The 19,802-nt window shown below is 41.4% G+C and overlaps 1 protein-coding gene across 5 annotated transcripts in view; it reads left to right on the forward strand.

Moving 5' to 3' along the window:
- TNS2 (tensin 2) overlaps positions 1 to 18,563 on the forward strand; it is a 180,121-nt gene extending 161,558 nt beyond the window's left edge. For all 5 annotated transcript variants that reach the window (XM_073662925.1, XM_073662929.1, XM_073662930.1 and 2 more), the window contains 10 exons: positions 868 to 1,433; positions 1,521 to 1,607; positions 1,723 to 1,854; positions 1,939 to 2,028; positions 5,097 to 5,174; positions 6,391 to 6,468; positions 8,303 to 8,468; positions 8,551 to 8,619; positions 10,520 to 10,549; positions 13,761 to 18,563. In XM_073662925.1, coding sequence (XP_073519026.1) covers positions 868 to 1,433; positions 1,521 to 1,607; positions 1,723 to 1,854; positions 1,939 to 2,028; positions 5,097 to 5,174; positions 6,391 to 6,468; positions 8,303 to 8,468; positions 8,551 to 8,619; positions 10,520 to 10,549; positions 13,761 to 13,902 — 1,438 coding nt within the window. In that variant the 3' untranslated portion in view covers positions 13,903 to 18,563. The remainder of the gene's footprint in view (positions 1 to 867; positions 1,434 to 1,520; positions 1,608 to 1,722; positions 1,855 to 1,938; positions 2,029 to 5,096; positions 5,175 to 6,390; positions 6,469 to 8,302; positions 8,469 to 8,550; positions 8,620 to 10,519; positions 10,550 to 13,760) is intronic.
- The last annotated feature ends 1,239 nt before the right edge of the window (positions 18,564 to 19,802 follow it).

Here is a 19,802-nt window from a genome sequence, read left to right on the forward strand (position 1 = left end):
GCCTGTATTATATTGTAGAACTGCATTTACAATTCTGCAGACTTCAGAGCTGACATCTTATCATTCTGGTTCTGTATCTGTGTAGCGTTCTAGACGCCAGTGCACCCACCGAGTTCTCCCAGGCAAAGATGCTTCAGGAAAATGCCAGCGGACATTTTCCTGAAATGGCTTTGACAGCAGTTTTGTTGTTGTCCTTGCGCCGTCTTTTCCTCTATACTTTCAGGTATAGAGAGCAGTGGCTTTGGCTTGGAATGAGCAAAGTTAAAAGTCGTGACATAAGCCAGAACATGTACACAGCAATGTCTTTTTGACATTGCTGTGCATTATATTAATTTTATGTGGCGTTTTTGCAGCGCTTTATCAGGCGGATTGTGGGCAGAATCTGCCTGGAAAAGATGCCATGTGCACATGCCCTTACTGTGGTGCCTAAACGCTCTCACTTTTCGGTGAACCATTCATCGGTGATGGTGGAATATTTATGAGGGAAGAACTTGCACTAATTGACTTGTTACAATGGAGACGTCCTATTACAGAACCGCGCTGGTATCGGTGAGCTTTTTGGAACAAGCCATTCTTTCACAACTGTTGGCAATGGCAGACTTGGTAAAGGCTAGATTTATACATATGTGGCAGATAGCACATGCCCTGTGTGTACAATGATAACAGCAAAGATTGCAAAGCAAATAGAAGGGGGCAAGTACATTCCAGGTAGATGGATGTGGGACATCAGAATTATTTTCTTTTCGTGCCCCCAAAAAATACTAATTGCTGGGGGGTCACGGCAGCTTATTGTATAACGACTCTTCTAACAAGTGTAGATTTTCTAAATCTGTGAAGTCCTTTATAACATATGTTTGTATATCACAGGGTTGGAGTCATGGATCCTAATGTAAGCCTTGCTTCAGCTAATCCAGAAGGAAATTCTTCACATTCTGCCTCCCCACCTCGAGTATCAAAGTTTGTCCCTCAAATACCTGTAAATCCTACCACAAGGACAATAGAAGAAACAAAGGGACCAACATCCCTCGGTTCTGCACCGGAGTCTACTGAAGCAAGTCCTCAAGCAGTCAGATTCAGCGTAGCCACTGAAGCTACATGCCCTCCACAGCAGCCCCCAATGTTAAACCCCGTTACACCACAGAAGAGGACTATTACCATGTCCTTGCCCGAGGCTCCTGTCACCTGCCATGGAGCTGAAGTTACAACCAGTCCTCCACTGTCACCAATGGGAAGCCAATCCGATCAACTGTCTCCTTCTCCTACACCATTATTTCCTATCAGTACTGCTTACTATTCGGGCAGCCCATGCCCTCCACATGCCCAGCCACCGACTTTGCCTGAAAAGTGCCACACTCCCGCTGCGGTGGAAAAGTTAGGCACCCTTGGGAGATCAAATGAACAACAGGCAGATAAATCACCCTCTTCAATCAAAGGTTAGTACACAGTATGTGTTCTACTATTAATGTATTTTTTTCTTGAATGCATAGAAGTAATTTATTTGTTTTTACCCCAAAATTTAGACATTCAACTGGACATTCCTCCTACTGCCAACTTTGTGCAGGATTCTTCGAGATTTTGGTATAAGCCGAGCATCTCTAGGGAGCAAGGTAACAAAAAGTCCCGTGTCTATTGAATTTTTAGGGTAAAATATTTATGGTATTTATCTGTACCAATAAAATGAATATGTTTTGTTCATCTGTTACGACCACTGTGTATTTTCAGCCATCGCCCTTTTAAGAAGTGCAGAGCCCGGCTCCTTCCTGATTCGGGACAGTAACTCTTTTCGAGGGGCATATGGTTTGGCTCTGAAAGTTTCCAGCCCACCTCCAAATGCAGTGACGCAACCGTGTAAAGGTGATGTGTTGGTTTAGCATTTGACCCTTGCATTGATATCGATAGTTCATATTGTCTGTAACATGATGTTATTCCTGTCTGCAGATCCCTCTGAGCAATTGGTCAGGCATTTTCTCATAGAGACTGGACCTAAAGGAGTGAAAATTAAAGGTTCCCCTATTGAGCCGCACTTTGGTAAGTTAAAAATAGATTCAGTCCTCTGATAGTTTGAAGTCCAACACCTGGTGGTTTAAAATCCAACAATAATATTTTTTGTAAATCCATTTCAAATATAGAAGGTACAGTATTTTTTTTCTCACGCGTTTCAAGTCAGACTATAAGGCTGCATTCCCACGATGAGTTTTTGATTATGCAGATTTTTTTCACCATTTCTGCACCCATTAAGTAAAATAGATTACTTGTATTTTTTCGAAAATACTCAGCTTAAAAAAAGCACCAAAAACTCATGTTGGGAGGGTAGCCTTAAGATTTACCTGGTTACGCCACTATGGCACATTGCACTACAGTTATCGACAAGCCACATACCAATGTTAGCTATCAGAGTAATTTTATTTAATATTCTTTATGGTACATGCCACATCAAAGAGCATTTTCATAGTTCATCTGTTTACCCTCCTCAGATCTGGCGCTGAGTCTACACTGCTGCTCCCGGTGTCGTTGACGGCGGTGCAGCCAATAACTGAGCTCAGCAGCACAAACCACTCAGAGTCACGGAGCTCCCTTATTGGTTGCAGCACTGTCGATATGATGTCACCACTGCAGACAATAACAGACACCGGGAGCAGCGGTGAAGATTTAGCACTGGATCTCGGGTGAGTGAGTAAAGCACAGTTTATTTTTATTTTTTTTAAAACCAGAAAAAACCTTTAAGTTTACTACTGATATTTAAGGAGAAAATCTACTTTGTAAGATGAAAGCATGTAAAAAAACATTTAAGTACTAGTGCTTAATGGGAGGAATTTACTAAAACGCACCTGTTAAATTAAAGAGTAGCAAATTTAGTAAGAAAAAACAAAAAACATAGGCCATCACATCACGGATAACTAGAGGAAGGACCATCCTGATTGGGTACACCTTGTCCCGGTGGGATGGCTTTTACACTTTCTCAATAAAAAAAAATGTTAACTAGGTTTGCTCACTGCATCATTGCAGTGCATTGTTTTTATTCTAGATTATATCAGTTTATTAAAAAGTTCATTCTTCTTAATAATTTTTAAATAACCTCCTACCTACCCTAAGAATCCAATAAAGTGACAGCCAGCTGGACACTATTTTGCTGGAATTCTTGCAAATCATAGCACAAATAAATTGCAGCAGATTTGATTTGTTACAAATCGATTCGCTCATCATGTCAGGGTTTGTCTAGTAGAGACGAGTAAATCGATTCTCAGGACCTGCGGGTCTACTGATCAGAAGAAACGCCAGGGATGTCGGCAACCTGGATGGCGGTTTGCGGGGCTCCCAACCAACAGAGAACATTGACATGGCCTCTAGACCAAAGTTCTGCAAATTAATTCCCACTTTTCTACTGCCTAGGCTTGATATGATCGGGCTAGAAAATGATCATAGCAGTAGATGATGGGTATAGTTCTCTTACACAAGTAGACATGAGTAGTTCTTAGAGACTGTTGCCTTATAGCCACTGTTGAGGCTGAAGGACAGATGGATATGTTGGATATGTTCTGTACAGACAGCTCCAGATCTCCTCGCGGAATAGATACTCTTCCTCCAATTAACTGTATTCCCGTAAGAAAGCCCTGTGGAAGATACAACCAAGGAAGACCAGATAACAGCTGAAAATAAAGAATCCCTCAATATTTGGCTCCTCTTGTAATCTGCTTCCATATAAGAGGTTCCTTCTAGCATCGAGTCCTTCACAGTCTGTGTGAGCTTTATCCTCTAATTCCTTTCCCTGATTTATTCTTTTGAGGTTTCTGCGAGCCGGTTGTTGTGTTTTGGCTGCCTGGGACCATGAATGAGTGATTCTGTGTTTCAGTGGTGGGTTTGGGGCTGTCCAGTCATAACTCTTAGGGCTGTGGAGATTTCCTGTCTGGCCGCAGATTTCTCAGTCATATCTGCGTGGGCTTTGCTGCTTTACCTTCTCCATTCCTGGTTTTGTGGCTTGATGAAATTTTATGTGGTTTTGTCAAATGTTGGTGAAAAATCGATGGTGGGAACTATGGCTCCAGACAAGCTAATCTTCAGTGTCATACATGAGATATAGCACATTGCCTCCATTTATTTGCTGTTATCAGACCGTGGATGCCATTCTCATAGAGTCTAGGAGACATTGACAGTCAGCTTGTACTTGTCTCCGTCACACACTTTTTCTTCATTTTAAAATATGCCAGTGAAAACACAGTGAAAAGATGTAATTTTTTACATTACATTTTAAAAGAGTTTTTGGTTACTTTTTCCTTTTTTTTTTAGAATTCATAGAGCAGCATTCAGAAAAGTTAGAAAAAAAAATATTAATCCGAGAGCATGCTGCATTTTGCATAGGAAATAAGACTGACTGCAACAGAGTCAGGACGTGCGTGTGAGATAAGGCGCAGGGATCTAGCAGCATCGAAATAAATATGTGCACTCTGCTGAGTGTGCGTGATCATGGTGAAATCCGGAGAAGTAGCTGTCGACAGTGATTTCATACATGTAGCCACCTGAAGGCTGAAGCTACACAATGGCTTTGGCCACAGAAGATGTCACGTGGCCAAAGATCACTATATTTTATTTCATAACATAGTACATGTGAATGGAGCTCCCGTGATAAACCAAATGATTCTGAATTTTTGTGATTAGCCTTGATGGTAGCAATACGACCCCGTCCACTTGCACTGTACTGTGATGTAGTTGCGGCATAAAGTCGTCTTGTAGCCCCAACCAAGCTACTGATGTAAAAGGAAAGATTTGTTACTGTCCAGTTCTATTCCTTTGCTTCATGAGGTTGTCCCATGAATGGTCACTCAAATGACAAAAAATATAAACTTTTGCTGTTTCCTACTTGTCATGGTGCCCCCTGCTGTTCTTCTTAATTCCCTCTTTGAACGTCCACCTTTCTGGTTGTAGATGTCAATACGGATTAGGAGCTGCTGCTCTCTCACAGGACATATGTGGACGTTATGAAAAGGGAATAGAAAAACACCAGTGGGCACCATAACACATATGAAGCAGCAATATCTACACATATTTTTTTTAAAAATTCTCCTATCTGAATCTTGTCATGACAATTTTTTTCCTCTTAGGAAGTCTATCAGCCCTGGTGTCTCAGCACTCAGTCACTCCTCTGTCTCTGCCCTGTAGGCTTCGTGTCCCTGACAAGGGTAAGTTCACGGCCCTGGCCTCAAAGATCTGATCAACAGATTTCGCTAAAACATTTAGTAGGCGTGCACACTGGATAGAATTAGCGCATGTTCACACTGAGCATTTATGCTGCATTTTTATGTACGGAATACAGTGGTAGCAAAATGAATGAGATTTCTAAAGTCTCGTGCACACGTTGTGTTTTTTCTTGCCTTTCTTGACCTGCAGTCTGTTTTTACTATTAAGATCAATGATCAATAAGACTTAAAAAAAAACATAAAAAATGCAGCAATGACCCTCATAATGAGAGATCGTGAGGTCCTGCTTTATGTTAGCTGCAGTGTTGTCATGAATGTAAATCCCAAGATACATGAAACACATCTGTACTCACAATAAATAGGATGTGGACGTTGAATTTAGTGATAGCAATCCAGACGAGGATGGACTGCAGATATCAGCAGGATGCAGGCGCTCTTCAAGTTTTGGGACTGTAAATGTAATCAATGATATCCCATCCTAGAAGAGCTAAAAAAGCGACACCAAGACAACCAAATGATTTTGCAAAACGTAGGACTATTATTTTTTACAGATAAATGTAATTTTGTTTAATTAAAAATGGTAATTTCCTAGTTGTTAAAGGGGTTTTTCTCAACTGTTCAAAAACTTGCTAATACGTAGAGATCATTTGTAAAGAAAGAAGCATTATGTACCACTCTACTCATCCATCACTTCCGCACCACAGCTCTAGAGGTCTTCACCAGGACCGGAAGTAATGACATCCATTCCTCATCTTCTCAGGCATGAAAGGCTGGGGTTGGGGTAGTAACTAGGGATGAGCGGACCCGTGGAAGTTCGGGTTCTGGTACCCAATTCGAAGTTTATTCCAAAGTTCGGTTTGGGAACCCGAACCCGAACCCCATTGAAAAGAATGGGGACCTGAGCTTTTGAGCTGGAAAAAAATATCCCTCTCTCTTCCCAGACTTCCCCCTTAGGTCCGTTGCAATGTTCGGAATTCTGGGGGAAGTCCGTGTTCAGCGTTTAGCACCGGTCACCGGTCACTCACTTTTAAGTTCGCTCATCTCTAGTAGTAACACTTCTTTATTGTTTTCAATTCCTTCATTTTTTAAAGTTTTGAAAAATCTTGTGGAAAACCCCTTCAAGTATTAAAATTGTAAACCTGCGTGTATTTCGGTTGTTTCTATATAAAGTGTTCATGTCTCCCCTCTCGATGTGTAGATCTGGCAGAGCAGACTGCAGATGTTGTCGTTCACACAAATATGAGCACAGCGGCCGACTTACTACGACAAGGGGCAGGTGCGTATGGGGATAATGGTGCTCAGATGTAGAACAACCAGTAAAAAATATTGGAACTTGGTGCCACATTAGCTTCAAAGGGTCACTATTCTTAGATTGGTGGATAAACTGTAGGGGAACAAAAGCGCACAAGACCATCTGGTGATATCCTTTTAGCTGCAAAGGAAAGTAAAAGGAAGGTGCTCACCTGAGCAGGTTGTGTGCAGGCACAGCTCCTATGAACGCCTGGAAATATCATCTGCTGCTGCCTCATGACTGGGGGATGACCTCCTCCAGGGTAGGTGACCACTTTGGACGATGACACAATATCAGGCTGCGCTGCTGTAATGAAGAATCCTTAGGTCCAAGATGAGTTGAATGGTTTTTATTTCCACAACGCGTTTCAATGCTGCACTAGTGTCTTTTTCAAGTGAAAAAAACAATTGCATAGTAAGTGTTCAAGGGCAGGGGGGGTAAAAAGGATGAAGGAGTGACTGAAACTGAAGAGGACGCCCACAAGAAAATTTGAAAAACAAGTAGATTGGAGGAGTGTTGGGCAGGGACTGAACCCATTCAGTATTAGGGAAAAAATAGAGGGAAGAGGGTGAGTGAATTGAGTGAGCTATTGGGAGGAAGAGGAAGGAGAGACAACTGGAGAGCGGGGACGAGAAGTAAAAGGACCAGCCACAGAGGCAGGGATAAAGAAAGAGGGAACCATTGCTGATTATTGTAGAGAAATATGGCGTTGAGTGCAAGAGACAAGGACAGTGGTGAAATGGGTAATGGGAGACGTCTGGAGACATTCAGGCTGATAGCCACAGTGGATATTTTGACAATGTAATGTAGAGAATTAAGATTAATGAAAATGCTAATCCAACGCTAGTCCAGTGTTGAAACGCATTTTGGAAATAAAAACATTCAACTTCTCTTGGTCCTAAGGATCCTTCATTACAGCAGCGCAGCCTGATATTGTGTTATCATCAGTATTCTTAGATTGGAGCAGAGAAATAAAATTACAAAATGCAGGTGTGATCAGAGCCTTATCTAGTAATTCCCCACTGGTCTTCAGAGTCGTACATTCATGTGACCGATGCAGTCCCCAGTGATCACGTGAATGTGGACATGTGATCACTGCAGAAAAATATATGAAGACCTGCAGGAAATGGACAGGTACGGTTGCATTTTTGCAATTTTAGAAACAAACACAATTCATGCAGAGGACAGATCCGGTCAAGTGTGAGCAGTGAACAATGTTTGTTTTATATCACTCCCGAATCTAAATTCTGGACAAAGCCTTTAATTGGACCTGAGCTGTAAAACGGCATCTAGCCCTGATAAGATCATCACTGATGTGTTATAATTAGAAATGATTTCTATGAAGACTGTATAATTTTTATTTCTAAGATGGTTTGTGACTGTTAATATTCTTTTACATTTTTTGTGCTAAAATGAGAAAATGTAATAAAACCAGAGTTTAAATAAAGGCTCTGATTCATCCAGACTGGCGATTTTCAGAGGCCTCTTCTTAAATCAGGAGTGTCTGATGAGTGGTGTGCACCCCTGTGCCCTTTTCCACAAATCTTACTCCAGTCTGTGACTGGAGTAAGATTTGTGGTGTAGGGACCACCACAGCTGGTGCATCACACCCCTGTTGTGCCCTGTCATGCCCTAGCTCCGTTCGTTTTGGCTGAGCTGGAAGAAACGGATGTGAAATCGCCAAAAGTTGCAAAATTTTTACATAACCCAGAATTTTGAGACTTTTCCCTGCTTTGATGAATCTGGACCAGTGAGTTTTGCTGACATTGGTGGTTGAGTGTCCAGTGCTTCTTATCGTGCATCTTATCTCCACCTCCAGCCTGCAGTGTCCTTTACCTGGGCTCTGTGGACACAGAATCTCTGACAGGTCCGCAGGCTATTTCTAGGGCTTCCAGCGCCATCTTGACACCCCCTCGGTCTACTGCAACTATTGTTCATTTCAAGGTGTCTGACCAAGGGATCACACTGACTGACAGCCAGCGCAAGTAAGTTGTGCACGTGCCGGCTTTTGTTTGCACAGTGAAGTTCACTGTTCTGTGCACTGATGTCATTTGGGTTTATTTGCAGACTGTTCTTCAGACGCCATTACTCTATTTCCAGTGTAACATACTGCAGCGCTGACCCACAGGACCGCAGGTATCACACTCGTTGCATTGATTCTCTGTTGTTAAAGGGAGTCTGTCAGCACAAAATGACTGTTCAAACCAAGCACAGGTGCTTGATGCACCCTAGGCATGGTAGAGCAGCTCCGACCTATTTGTTTTCCATCTATCTCCACGATCTGCTGGCTCCTGCTGTCAATGAAGGAAGAGGATGGCGTGAATAAAGGGAAAACAAGTAGGCATAAAGGTGCTCTGATCCATTGGGTCATACAAAGATTGTACCAAGTGCCTGTGCTTGGTTTGAACAGTCATTTTGTGCTGACAGACTCCCTTTAATGTGTAGCTCGGGTTTCGGAAATCTTTTGACATATTATAGTGATATGTTAGAAATGTGATCAATGAAGGTCCAGTTGTTGAGATCCCCAATAATCCCTGCAATGGAAGGGCAGACGGATAATGTTGGACACAGTGGCACTTCGCATGTGTTCATCTCTGCTTGGTTCTCCTTGTGGTGTAAAGGCTTAGGGCACAGAAAGACGTCCGTATTACTCGCGCGAGGATCACACTGCAATCCTTGGACTGACCGTCGGCTCTCCTGACCTGAGCGTGACAGCGGCATAGAAACATATGCTGTCACACTCAGACCAGGAGAGCAGACGGCCAGTCCGAGGATTGCAATGTGATCCTCGCGCGAGTATTACAGCCGTCTGACTGCGCCCTTATAGAAAGTATATGTTTCTGTATGAATCTGTTCAGGTCTTTGAGGAGAGCTGACAACAGCTGAAGGGGCTCAGCAGTGAAGGGGCTCAGCAGTGAAGGGGCTCAGCAGTAAAGGGGCTCAGCAGTAAAGGGGCTCAGCAGTGAAGGGGCTCAGCAGTAAAGGGGCTCAGCAGTAAAGGGGCTCAGCAGTAAAGGGGCTCAGCAGTAAAGGGGCTCAGCAGTAAAGGGGCTCAGCAGTGAAGGGGCTCAGCAGTAAAGGGGCTCAGCAGTAAAGGGGCTCAGCAGTAAAGGGGCTCAGCAGTGAAGGGGCTCAGCAGTAAAGGGGCTCAGCAGTAAAGGGGCTCAGCAGTAAAGGGGCTCAGCAGTAAAGGGGCTCAGCAGTAAAGGGACTCAGCAGTAAAGGGACTCAGCAGTGAAGGGGCTCAGCAGTAAAGGGACTCAGCAGTGAAGGGGCTCAGCAGTAAAGGGGCTCAGCAGTGAAGGGACTCAGCAGTGAAGGGACTCAGCAGTAAAGGGGCTCAGCAGTGAAGGGGCTCAGCAGTGAAGGTCAACTGAGCGCTTTTGCCACTTTGCCGATTGCTGGGTCTAAGCATCCAGTCTCTCACTTATCATTTTGACATGTAAAATGTAAAAAGTTTCTGAAACTGGAGGTACACTTTAAAGGGAATCTGTCAGTAGAATCAGCCCTCCTAAGACATCTATATGGGCATGTAGCTCATAGGAAGCTGAATAATATGATGCTTTGATATCTGTGATTTGATGTCTTTTTCCAGAAAAATGCATGATTTTTCTTAATATGTAAATGAGCTGTAAGATCTATGGGCCGGACACAGATCTCCCTGAGAATCTGCCTCCAGCGCTTATTTTATATGAAATGGGGAGTTACCAGTATGAGACATGTAGAGAGCAGACTGTCAGTCATTACATGTCTCACACTAGAAATGCCGCCTTTCATTTTGAAAAAGCTCTAGAGGCAGATTCTCAGGGAGATCTATGTCTGGCCCATAGATCTTAACAGCTCATTTACATATTGAAACGTGAATTAGTCTAGAATAAGATATTGGATCGAAGATATCAAGCTATCATTTTATTCAACTTTTTATGACCTGTAAGGCCAAAAAGACTGCTTAGGAGGGTTTATCCTACTCACAGATTCCCTTTAAGACCTCTATACTTTAGAACTTTACTCCTAAAACTATTTAATTTCATTGCAGATGGACCAATCCAGACAGGACAACATCAAAGTATGTATAATCCATGGAGTCTTCATAGCAAAAGGCCTTTATATTCCTTGCACTATGTAGACGCTAACAAGATAGATTTCTTATAAGAGACGGCATTTCATCTTCAATGGCAGCAGTTAGGTGCCCTAGAGGCTCATTCACACGGGCACCGGAGCCAAGGAACATACAGGGTCCTCCACAGCCAGCCATTGTCACTGGTCCAGATGATCCCTTAGGGACTCCTGCAGGCTATTACATTTTCCAAGATGTTCATGTCTTCAGCCAAATGATTTACACATTTTGTGATGTCACATATAAAATATTATGAGCATTGTCATGGATACACAAAATAAGCCAGTATAGGCATATATCGTTTCAACTTACGTTTAAAGGAGCAGTAGAGTAACAATGAACCTTCACAGGATAGTATGAGACAGGGAGGCATATTAGACCATTGTCCCTACCCTCGCAAACTTTTGTAGTACGATTGCCCTATAATCTAGGACTGATTAGACATTGTAAGGCTATGTTCACACGTTACTTTTTGCTGCGTTTTTTTTCTGCACCCAAAACCTGATCTCTTGGCAGTAAAAAAAAAAAAAAAAAGCTGCAACTAAAACTCAGGTTTTCCTGCATTTTTTGTTGGGTTTTTGCAGCGTTTTTCAGGATCCCAAAGTCCATCTTTGCTTCCACCTTGCCAAAATGAACAATACAAGGTGTTAGACCACCAATGCAAGACACATGTGACACCATAAAACTTTTTTACAAAAAAAAGAGCAATTTGATCAAATTATTTAGGGGAAAAAGTTTTTCTTATATTTATTAGGAAGGGCATAGTTTACTTTTTAACAGTTATCAATACAATGAAACTATGCTTGGAGTGGGGTTGAAAAAAAAGGATAAAACAAAAAAAACTTTTTTAAAGCAACAAGTTTTTTAAGTCTGAAAAAATAGTGACTATACTGAACAAAAAGCTGGATGCATGTAGGAAGCGCAGCCATGAACTAACTTTTTATGAATGCATGAAAAAATACACAATTGCAAATGTAAAAACAGTGGGGGGGGGGGGGGGGGGAGTTGAATTGGTCGGGCATTGTTTACTTAAAGGGCTCGTGCAGACGACCATAGTTTTGGTCGGATTGCGATCCATCAAAACATCGGATCGCACTCAGACCAATGTTATTCACTGAGTTGGCTGAGGAAAAAAAATCACAACATGCACGATTTGCCTCTGATCAGATGGCAAACGCCCATTCACGTCTATGGATCCATGGAGAACATCGGACTGCCGACTGCATTCAGATGACATCCGAGTGCAGTCCAATTTTCAAGGACAGACTGAATGGAGAAACTTTTTTTTTTTAATAATTATCCACATCTAAGAAAGACAGATCTCACTCTGATCAGTCAGATCAGAGTGTGATTAGCTTTTTCGGACCATTTTTCTCAGATGGAGAACATAGTCATCCGCACCTGCCCTAACTCTTATCACTAATTTAATTCTCATTAATTTAATTAAGCTATGCTTAGAGTGGGAAGAAACACAAGGATTGCTTTAAAAAATAAAACGCAAGTTGCCAATATATTATGATTTATACTTGGGAAGATCACAAAAATTAATGGGTTTCACATCCTACTGTATCTGGCTTTTTTTTTCACCAAAAATGCTGCAAAAACTGAGAGTGGCGTTTTTGAACTTATTCATTGCTTTCTATTGATAAAAAAAATGCTGCAAAAACACTTCGACTACGTTCCCACTTTTAGGGAGTTTTTGATGTTGTAGATTTTCTGCACCTTTTCTGCCTCTATTAAGTAAAATAGGTTACTTGCATTTTCCTTAAATACGCCGCGCAAACAAACTCACCAAAAACGCATAGTGGGAACGTAGCCTTAGAGAAGTGACGTTCTGCAGTTTTCAAAAACGCAGCAGTTTTGCAATTCAGTCAGGAAATAAAAAAACAAGCGTGTGCATGAGATTTCTGAAATCCCATAGCCTTTACTTATACTGTAAAAAGCAGCTGTTAATTTGCATTTTTGCAGGGGTTTTTTTATGCAATGTGTGAACATAGCCATACAGGTATCAAATTTCAGGGTGAATGTATTAGCTTTTTACTCTCAAAGAGATTGCCCACTACTTTTATATAAAAATGGGCCAATGTTTGTCATAAAACAAAAAAGAACAGTTACTACTCTACCGGACCCCCGGCACCAGCCGAATGTTTTTTCTAGCTAGGGAGGAACATCAAGACTGCAACCTAATAGTGGCCAATGATCGGCTGCAGCGGTCCTGTGATATCCCCCACTTCAGCTGAGGACACTCGCAAGGGTCTGGTATCTGCTCTTTCTTGCTTTATGACAAACACTGGCCCATTTTTAATAAAAAAAAAAAAATTGTAGTGGACAACCCCTTTAAATTATTTACTGGGTCTTACAATATACTCTATTACTTCTTACCTCCTCCTTGGATGCCACCAACACTTTCCCCTCAAGAAAAGCATTAAGTCTTTCCGCAATTATAAGATTGTGGCACCTACAGTAAAACTACTAAATAGCAGAAACACACTAAGGGGGTTTCACACATTTCATCAAAATGCTTTGATTTACTTTTTTTCTATAGTAAAATGTGCTATGGCCACACGTTGGGAGTAAATTAATAGGCAAATTTAAAATGAACTGAAATTGGAGCTTTTTTTAGGTATTTAATTCCATATTTTCAGAGCGTTTTTAGTTATTTACTGTCTTTTTCCTCAAACTGAGCATGTTCCAATTGTGGCTTTTATACGCGTTTTCCTATCGACTTTTTTATAGGAAGAAAAAAAAAATTATATTATATTATAGGAACATGTAAAAAAATGCATGAAAATAAGCCAGAAAAAAAGCCCCATCGGTCCAGTCTGCAGAATTGCACAATACACTACATGCTACAGAACCTCTTTAAGAAGGGGGGGTTCCTTGTGTTAATAAACCGTGTGTATAACAAGGTATATAGCATCAAACACTGTAAATGATAAGATTAAAAGACACCAGGTAATTTCATAGACACATAAAAGTTTTATTTGGAGCTCGTCAATGACTTTTACTGTTCCTCGCATGAGCACATAATGCCATATATAAAGACCACACCTTCTCCTGGATCACTTGATGATCACACAGAGACAATACAGTTTATGAGGTTTGGTAAGTGAATCACCATGACATTAGCAAGGCGTCAGTGCATTTATTTGATTTACAGGGTGTTTGGTTTTGTGGCCCGGAAAGCAGGAAGCACAGCGGAGAACGTCTGCCATCTCTTCGCCGAGGTAGACCCCGAACAGCCAGCATCGGCCATTGTCAACTTCATCACCAAAGTCATGCTTGGCACACATCGGAGATAAAAGGAGGAAGCCGGAGACTAAACTGGGAAATAAATGGTTAAAGAAGGTCGATTGGTGGTTCCCAAATGATGCATGTGCTACAGAGCCAAGAGTATGTGACAATGGATCATCTATACCGATAAGTGAAGGACTCAGCAGTCTGCCTTAAGTACAATGGATATGGTTGTGGTTGAAGGGATCATTGAGGATTATTGGGAACCATTGAAAATTGGTGTCCCTCTTATATCCTAAAGTATGGTAATTTTCTTCATCATGACATTAATTGGGGTCTTGTCAAAGGGGATTATGCCTACAAAGTGACCTTACAGCTGAAGATGCAGAGCAAAGAAATCTTGCTCTACAAAGTAGATGGAAGTCTACCCGGGTCACAAGTAGAATCTTCTAATTGTACATGGTCCTACGGGTGAAATAAGTAACTGTATGGCATCTGGGATATAGGTTTAGCTCATATATATTAGTGCATATTGAATGGAAACTGCTCCTCTACAGTATCAGTGCCATGAATGCCGGCTCTTCACGATGTCAGGAATTATATTTTATCCATTTCTAAAGTCATCTCCACCTAAGCATCTTGTATTATTGAGATTGTGATGCAAGGTGGTCACTATTGTAACTGGTACATAATGCCCTACAGTTCTTGCAGGATATTTCATGCTATAAATGTGAAGAGACCCTCATAGTATTACGTCTGGGACGCCCCTTCCTATGTGCCCTACAAAACCCACCAGGCCCCCTTGTCTATTGTAATGCCGTTGGGGAAAAGGCACTCAAGCAAAAAGATGGCCAGTGATCGGCTGCTGGCAAGGACATCCAGAAGTCCCCCCCCCAGGCCGGAGTTACTATTTGCCTAAAGATAGAGCTGCCATGCAGATGTGCCACATTTATCACAGTGCCCCGCGCTGTGTGTTACCTGTGTGCATCCGGCTAGAAATCTTAGCCGCTCATCTCTTGGTTGGTTTTCCAGTTGGTTGACCAGTATTGTGTGGCAAAATCTGGCACATTTTAGAACTTCTTCACGCCCTTTTTAGACCCGCTTCAAAACAGTTTTGCGAGTTGGAAAGTGTTTAAAATACATAACAAATGTGAGGTGTACGATAGTTTTTTGGGGAAAATTTTAGTAGAATTCCAAATTATTTCGATTATTATTGTTTTCAAGTGGAGCATGGCCTTGTTACTGCTGCTCATCTGGGAAAAGATCCCACAACAGGAAAATTGGAAACTTTATCCTGCTGGAAAGGTTTCCCTGCTTTGCTCTGTTTTCGGGTACACTCCCATATTGGCAAGGGAAATGGGTTTTTTGCGCCGAGCAGTAATACAACCGTAGGGTCTCCACATCTTATTCAGTAGCTTCTAAAATGTGAGTACTCTCATCAACCTAACACAGAAATCTGTTCACTCATATTACTGGAATATGGTGTAGTCTGCCTTTTATATAACAGATATCTAAACATCCATCAGTGTAAGGCCACGGCCCCACTATCAGTATTTGGTCAGTATTTTTTCTCAGGAGTGGGAGACAAAACCAGGAGTGGGTGATAAATGCAGAATTGGTGACTTGTTTCTATTATACCTTTTCTCTGATTCTTCCTCACCTGGTTTTGGCTCCCACTCCTGAGAAAAAATACTGACCGAATACTGACCAAATACTGATAGTGGGGCTGTGGCCAATTACTGGCTGTAGGATCTCCAGAAACAGGATGATGGCAAGTTACCCTGCCAGCAATGTTCTTTGCTAAGTATGTGTCAGTCACTATAACATGCTACACCCTATTGCACTCTAGAAGGACATTTTAAGTCAAGGTGATTGTCTAGACATAGCAAAGGGAATGTCAGCACAAAATGACTGTTCAAACCAAGCACTGGTGCTCAGTGCAACCTTGGCATCTATTGCCCCCTTCTCTAACTTCTGTTAAGCCAGAGCTGTCAATCAAGGAAAAGGGGTGCAGAGAAAGATGGAAAACAAGTAAATGGAAAGGTGGAATGAACCGATTGTCCACGCCAAGGTTGAGTGCTTGGTTTGAAGTCATTTCATGTCAACAAGCTCCCTTTAAATATAGGTATGGCATGAATTCAGATACATTGTGCAAAATACACGGTTATAATGGGCCGTTTAACCAAAGAGGACCAATATGTTGTCAAGGTCTGCCATGTATCCAACTAATAGTTCTTTGAGGGTGACTTTAGGGTTGTGGGTCATGTGCCCACAGGACCTAGTTATAAGCTGTCTGTCTGTTACTCAGATCTTGGCTTACAAATCAGATGCCTCCAATAGCTGCAGGTCTCGTATCCACGGTACATCTTACTACATGTTGGAAGCCCAGGATTCAGGAGATTCCATAATTCATGGAAAGGAAAGCGCACATATTCCAGGAAATCAGACTTTTGTCCTCTGAACAAACCCTTGTGTACCAATAGTACTTTTTGTAGCTGGAGACAGAGCTTTACACATAATGCATTCTCCTACGCCTTGACGTGACGTTTCCGTGCTCCGAACACCTCCAGGATGCAAAACATGGTGAGCTGGACTATATTTCGCTTTACACATAATGCTTCACCTGGATAGGGACAGCGCTTTACATAGGATTGCTCATTTGCAAGTCATTCATTTAAAGGGAATCTGTCAGTAGGATCAACCCTGAGCAGTCTATATGGACATGTAAGTCATAGGAAGCTGAATACAATGATACCTTGATATCTGCGATCCAATGTTTTATTCCAGAGATATCCACGTTTTTCTTATATGTAAATGACTTCTTCCAGGCTATGGGGAGGAGACTGCCTGGAAGATAACTCTGCCTCCAGCGATTATACATGAAGGGAGAGTTACCAGTGTGAGGCAAGTAAATAACACAGAACAGGAGAAATTAACTTTTTCTTCTTGTAAACACATTTTTTGCAGCTCTTGAGCTCTGCTGTATAGTAACAATATTACAGCCCTGTCTGCCTGCGAGATGGAAGCTGAGAGGAACCTGCAGATGTGTCAGGTATAATCACACACAGCTCTGCAGTGAGATCAGGAGAGCAGAGAGCGGCCATCACACTGGTAACTCCCCTTCATGTATAATAATCTCTGGAGGCAGAGTTATCCTCCAGGCATCGCCCTCCGCACAGCCTGGAAGAGGTCATTTATATAAAGTGATAAAAGACGATTTATCCACAAGGCATCTGATATGAGGCATACAGGGAGGGATTTTTTTCAGCAGGCTATAGCCTGCCTGCCCATATTAATAGTTTAGATAGGCCAAATGTGGTGACAGATTCCCTTTAACATACATGTATCCAACATCCACAGATGGCATTTTCCTGCGCTTAGGGCTTAAACTAAATATTGTCCAGAATATTATCTTTTAAAAGCAACGTATGTGTTAAAATAAAAACCTGCTTGTTTCCCCATGCCTCCATCGCTGCTGTTTCAGGATCCTCTGCCAGTCTTTCACATGTCCTGCCGTGTTCACCTGCCAACTATGTACATGTAACCACTGCAGCCAATTACTGGGCTCACTGTTGATGCCTGCATATACAGCACGACTGCTGAAGACAGTGATTGGCTGCAGCTGTTACACTGCTGGCTGCAGACAGAGTTCAGTCATAGTGGTGGCAGGGAAATTAGTTAGTGAATATTTTTTTTTTGTATTTTAGCTAATGCTTTGCTTTTACTACAATCTTTTATGTATTCTGGACAACCCCTTTAAGCATATTATATATTCCCAGGAAATCTCTAAAGTGGCTCTGCCGGCTCTCCTGACATGTCTGCTTTAGTAAATAATTTATGTTCCCCATGAATTAACAATTCTGGAGCATCTTTCTTAAAACTCTGCATAGTGCTGTTCCTGTTACTATTCCCAGAAATGTATAAATTGTCAACAGGGTTACCAGCTTTGGGATATAATATCCATGGGGAATTCAAGTATTTGCTATAAGAGACTGGCACCAAGTTTTTGCCACCTAATCGGAGAGCAGAATAATGTAGGGTCAGAGGCCCCAATTCCAGTGATGTGTCACTTACTGGGCTGCTTGCTGTGATTTTGATAGCCTCCTGCTGATAAAAATCACTTTTATCACCAGAGGACTAGCAAACTTGCAACCATGTAGTCATTGATAATCATGAGCTCGATATAACCCTGCCCCTACTGCTGATTGGCAGCTTTCTGCCTATGTACAGTGTAGAAAGAAAGCCAATGATTAATGGTGTGGGCAGCAGGGTTATACAGATCATTGAGAAGAGTAGCAGAGGTGCAGAAGACAAACGAGTGCTTTTTTATCAAAACTGCAGCAAGCAGCCCAGTAAATGATACCACGCTGGAATTAGGGTCTCTGTCTCTACTCATGCAGCCCTCAGTTGTAAGAGAAATACTGGTGACGGTTTCCCTTTAAATAGACATGAAAGACAAAGCAGAGCACCCAATAGGGCAATAATGTACAGAATAGCTTTCAATGACAGATAAGTGGAGATTCTCACAAGTATAAGAGTATCTTACAGTAGCAAGTATATTAATGATACTGTACTACTATCAGCAGAAACAAATGGCACTTCGATAAAAATCAACCTTTCCCAGGGAAAGTAAACCCCAGAAAAAAGAAGAGTTCCATATAGTGATTAAAAAATACAATCTTTATTCAGAATTAGTATGAAAAAAAAGGGTCAAAACATGATCTCAGTAAAAAGATAAAAAAAAACAGATAATGCCTCTAGAGGTTACCACGGTAAACATCAAATATAATTACATAAATCTCAATAGATTATAGAAAAATATCCACAAGCAGGATCTCTGAAGAGATACAAGACATGCCCTGACAATAAAGGAAAGTCCATGTACTAATAGTCAGGAAGACAATGCCAGAATTTCCATAATAATCCTACAATGACAATGTATATAAATGGACGTCAATTATCTCCATTAATACAAAGTGTTATATAGAATGCAATGTATGGTAACAATTCATATATATCAGTAATATCAAAAGTCCACTGATTGAATCACGTAAGTAGGTACAGCCTGCTTTCATCCATTATTCATATTATTGCACATAGCCCTATCAAGACAAGTGTCAGGTTGCGGTAAGCATACCTGATAACCTAATACCTAGTTCAAATGGCAAAAGTGCATACAAAAAGAAAGATCTACTACCTGTGATATTGATGTGATGAAGTGCGTAGATGTCCGTGGCACCCTCTCACCCCGACGCACGTTTCACCTTGCTTCTTCCGGGGGCATGTCAGGGTGAGTGGCCGCTGTCTAGCTATATCCCGCTGTGTCCAATAGGAGTATTGCTTTTCCCCGTTGTATCATTAGGCGATTTAATCAGTGGACTTTTGATATTACTGATATATAGAATGCAATGTATGGTAACAATTCATATATAACACTTTGTATTAATGGAGATAATTGAAGTCCATTTATATGCATTGTGTCATTCTAGGATGATTATGGAAATTCTGGCATTGTCTTCCTGACTATTAGTACATGGACTTTCCTTTGTCAGGGCATGTCTTATATCTCTTCAGAGATCCTGCTTGTGCATATTGATATATTTTTCTATAATCTATTGAGATTTACGTAATTAGATTTGATGTTTACCGATTTTTACCCTCTAGAGGTATTATCCGTTTCTTCTCTTTTTACGGAGATCATGTTTTGACCCTTTTTTATACTAATTCTGAATAAAAGATTGTATTTTTCTATATGGAACTCTTTTTTTATTTTTTTTTTCCTGGGGTTTACTTTTCCTGGGGAAGGTTATAGTAGTAGTATAGTGGATAATGGTCCAAAGCAGCTGCACGGGCAACTAGAAGTCACTTCCTGGGAGTTTATATAACAATTTTGCAATTGCGAGTTTCCAGAATTTTTTATATTTTGTTTCTTCTCTTTTTATTGCTAGGAGAGCCACTAAGTCCTCTT

This window comes from Phyllobates terribilis, unplaced genomic scaffold (assembly GCF_046119375.1).
Source record: "Phyllobates terribilis strain yellow unplaced genomic scaffold, ASM4611937v1 Scaffold_2__4_contigs__length_985480577, whole genome shotgun sequence".
Taxonomy (NCBI): Eukaryota; Metazoa; Chordata; class Amphibia; order Anura; family Dendrobatidae; genus Phyllobates; species Phyllobates terribilis.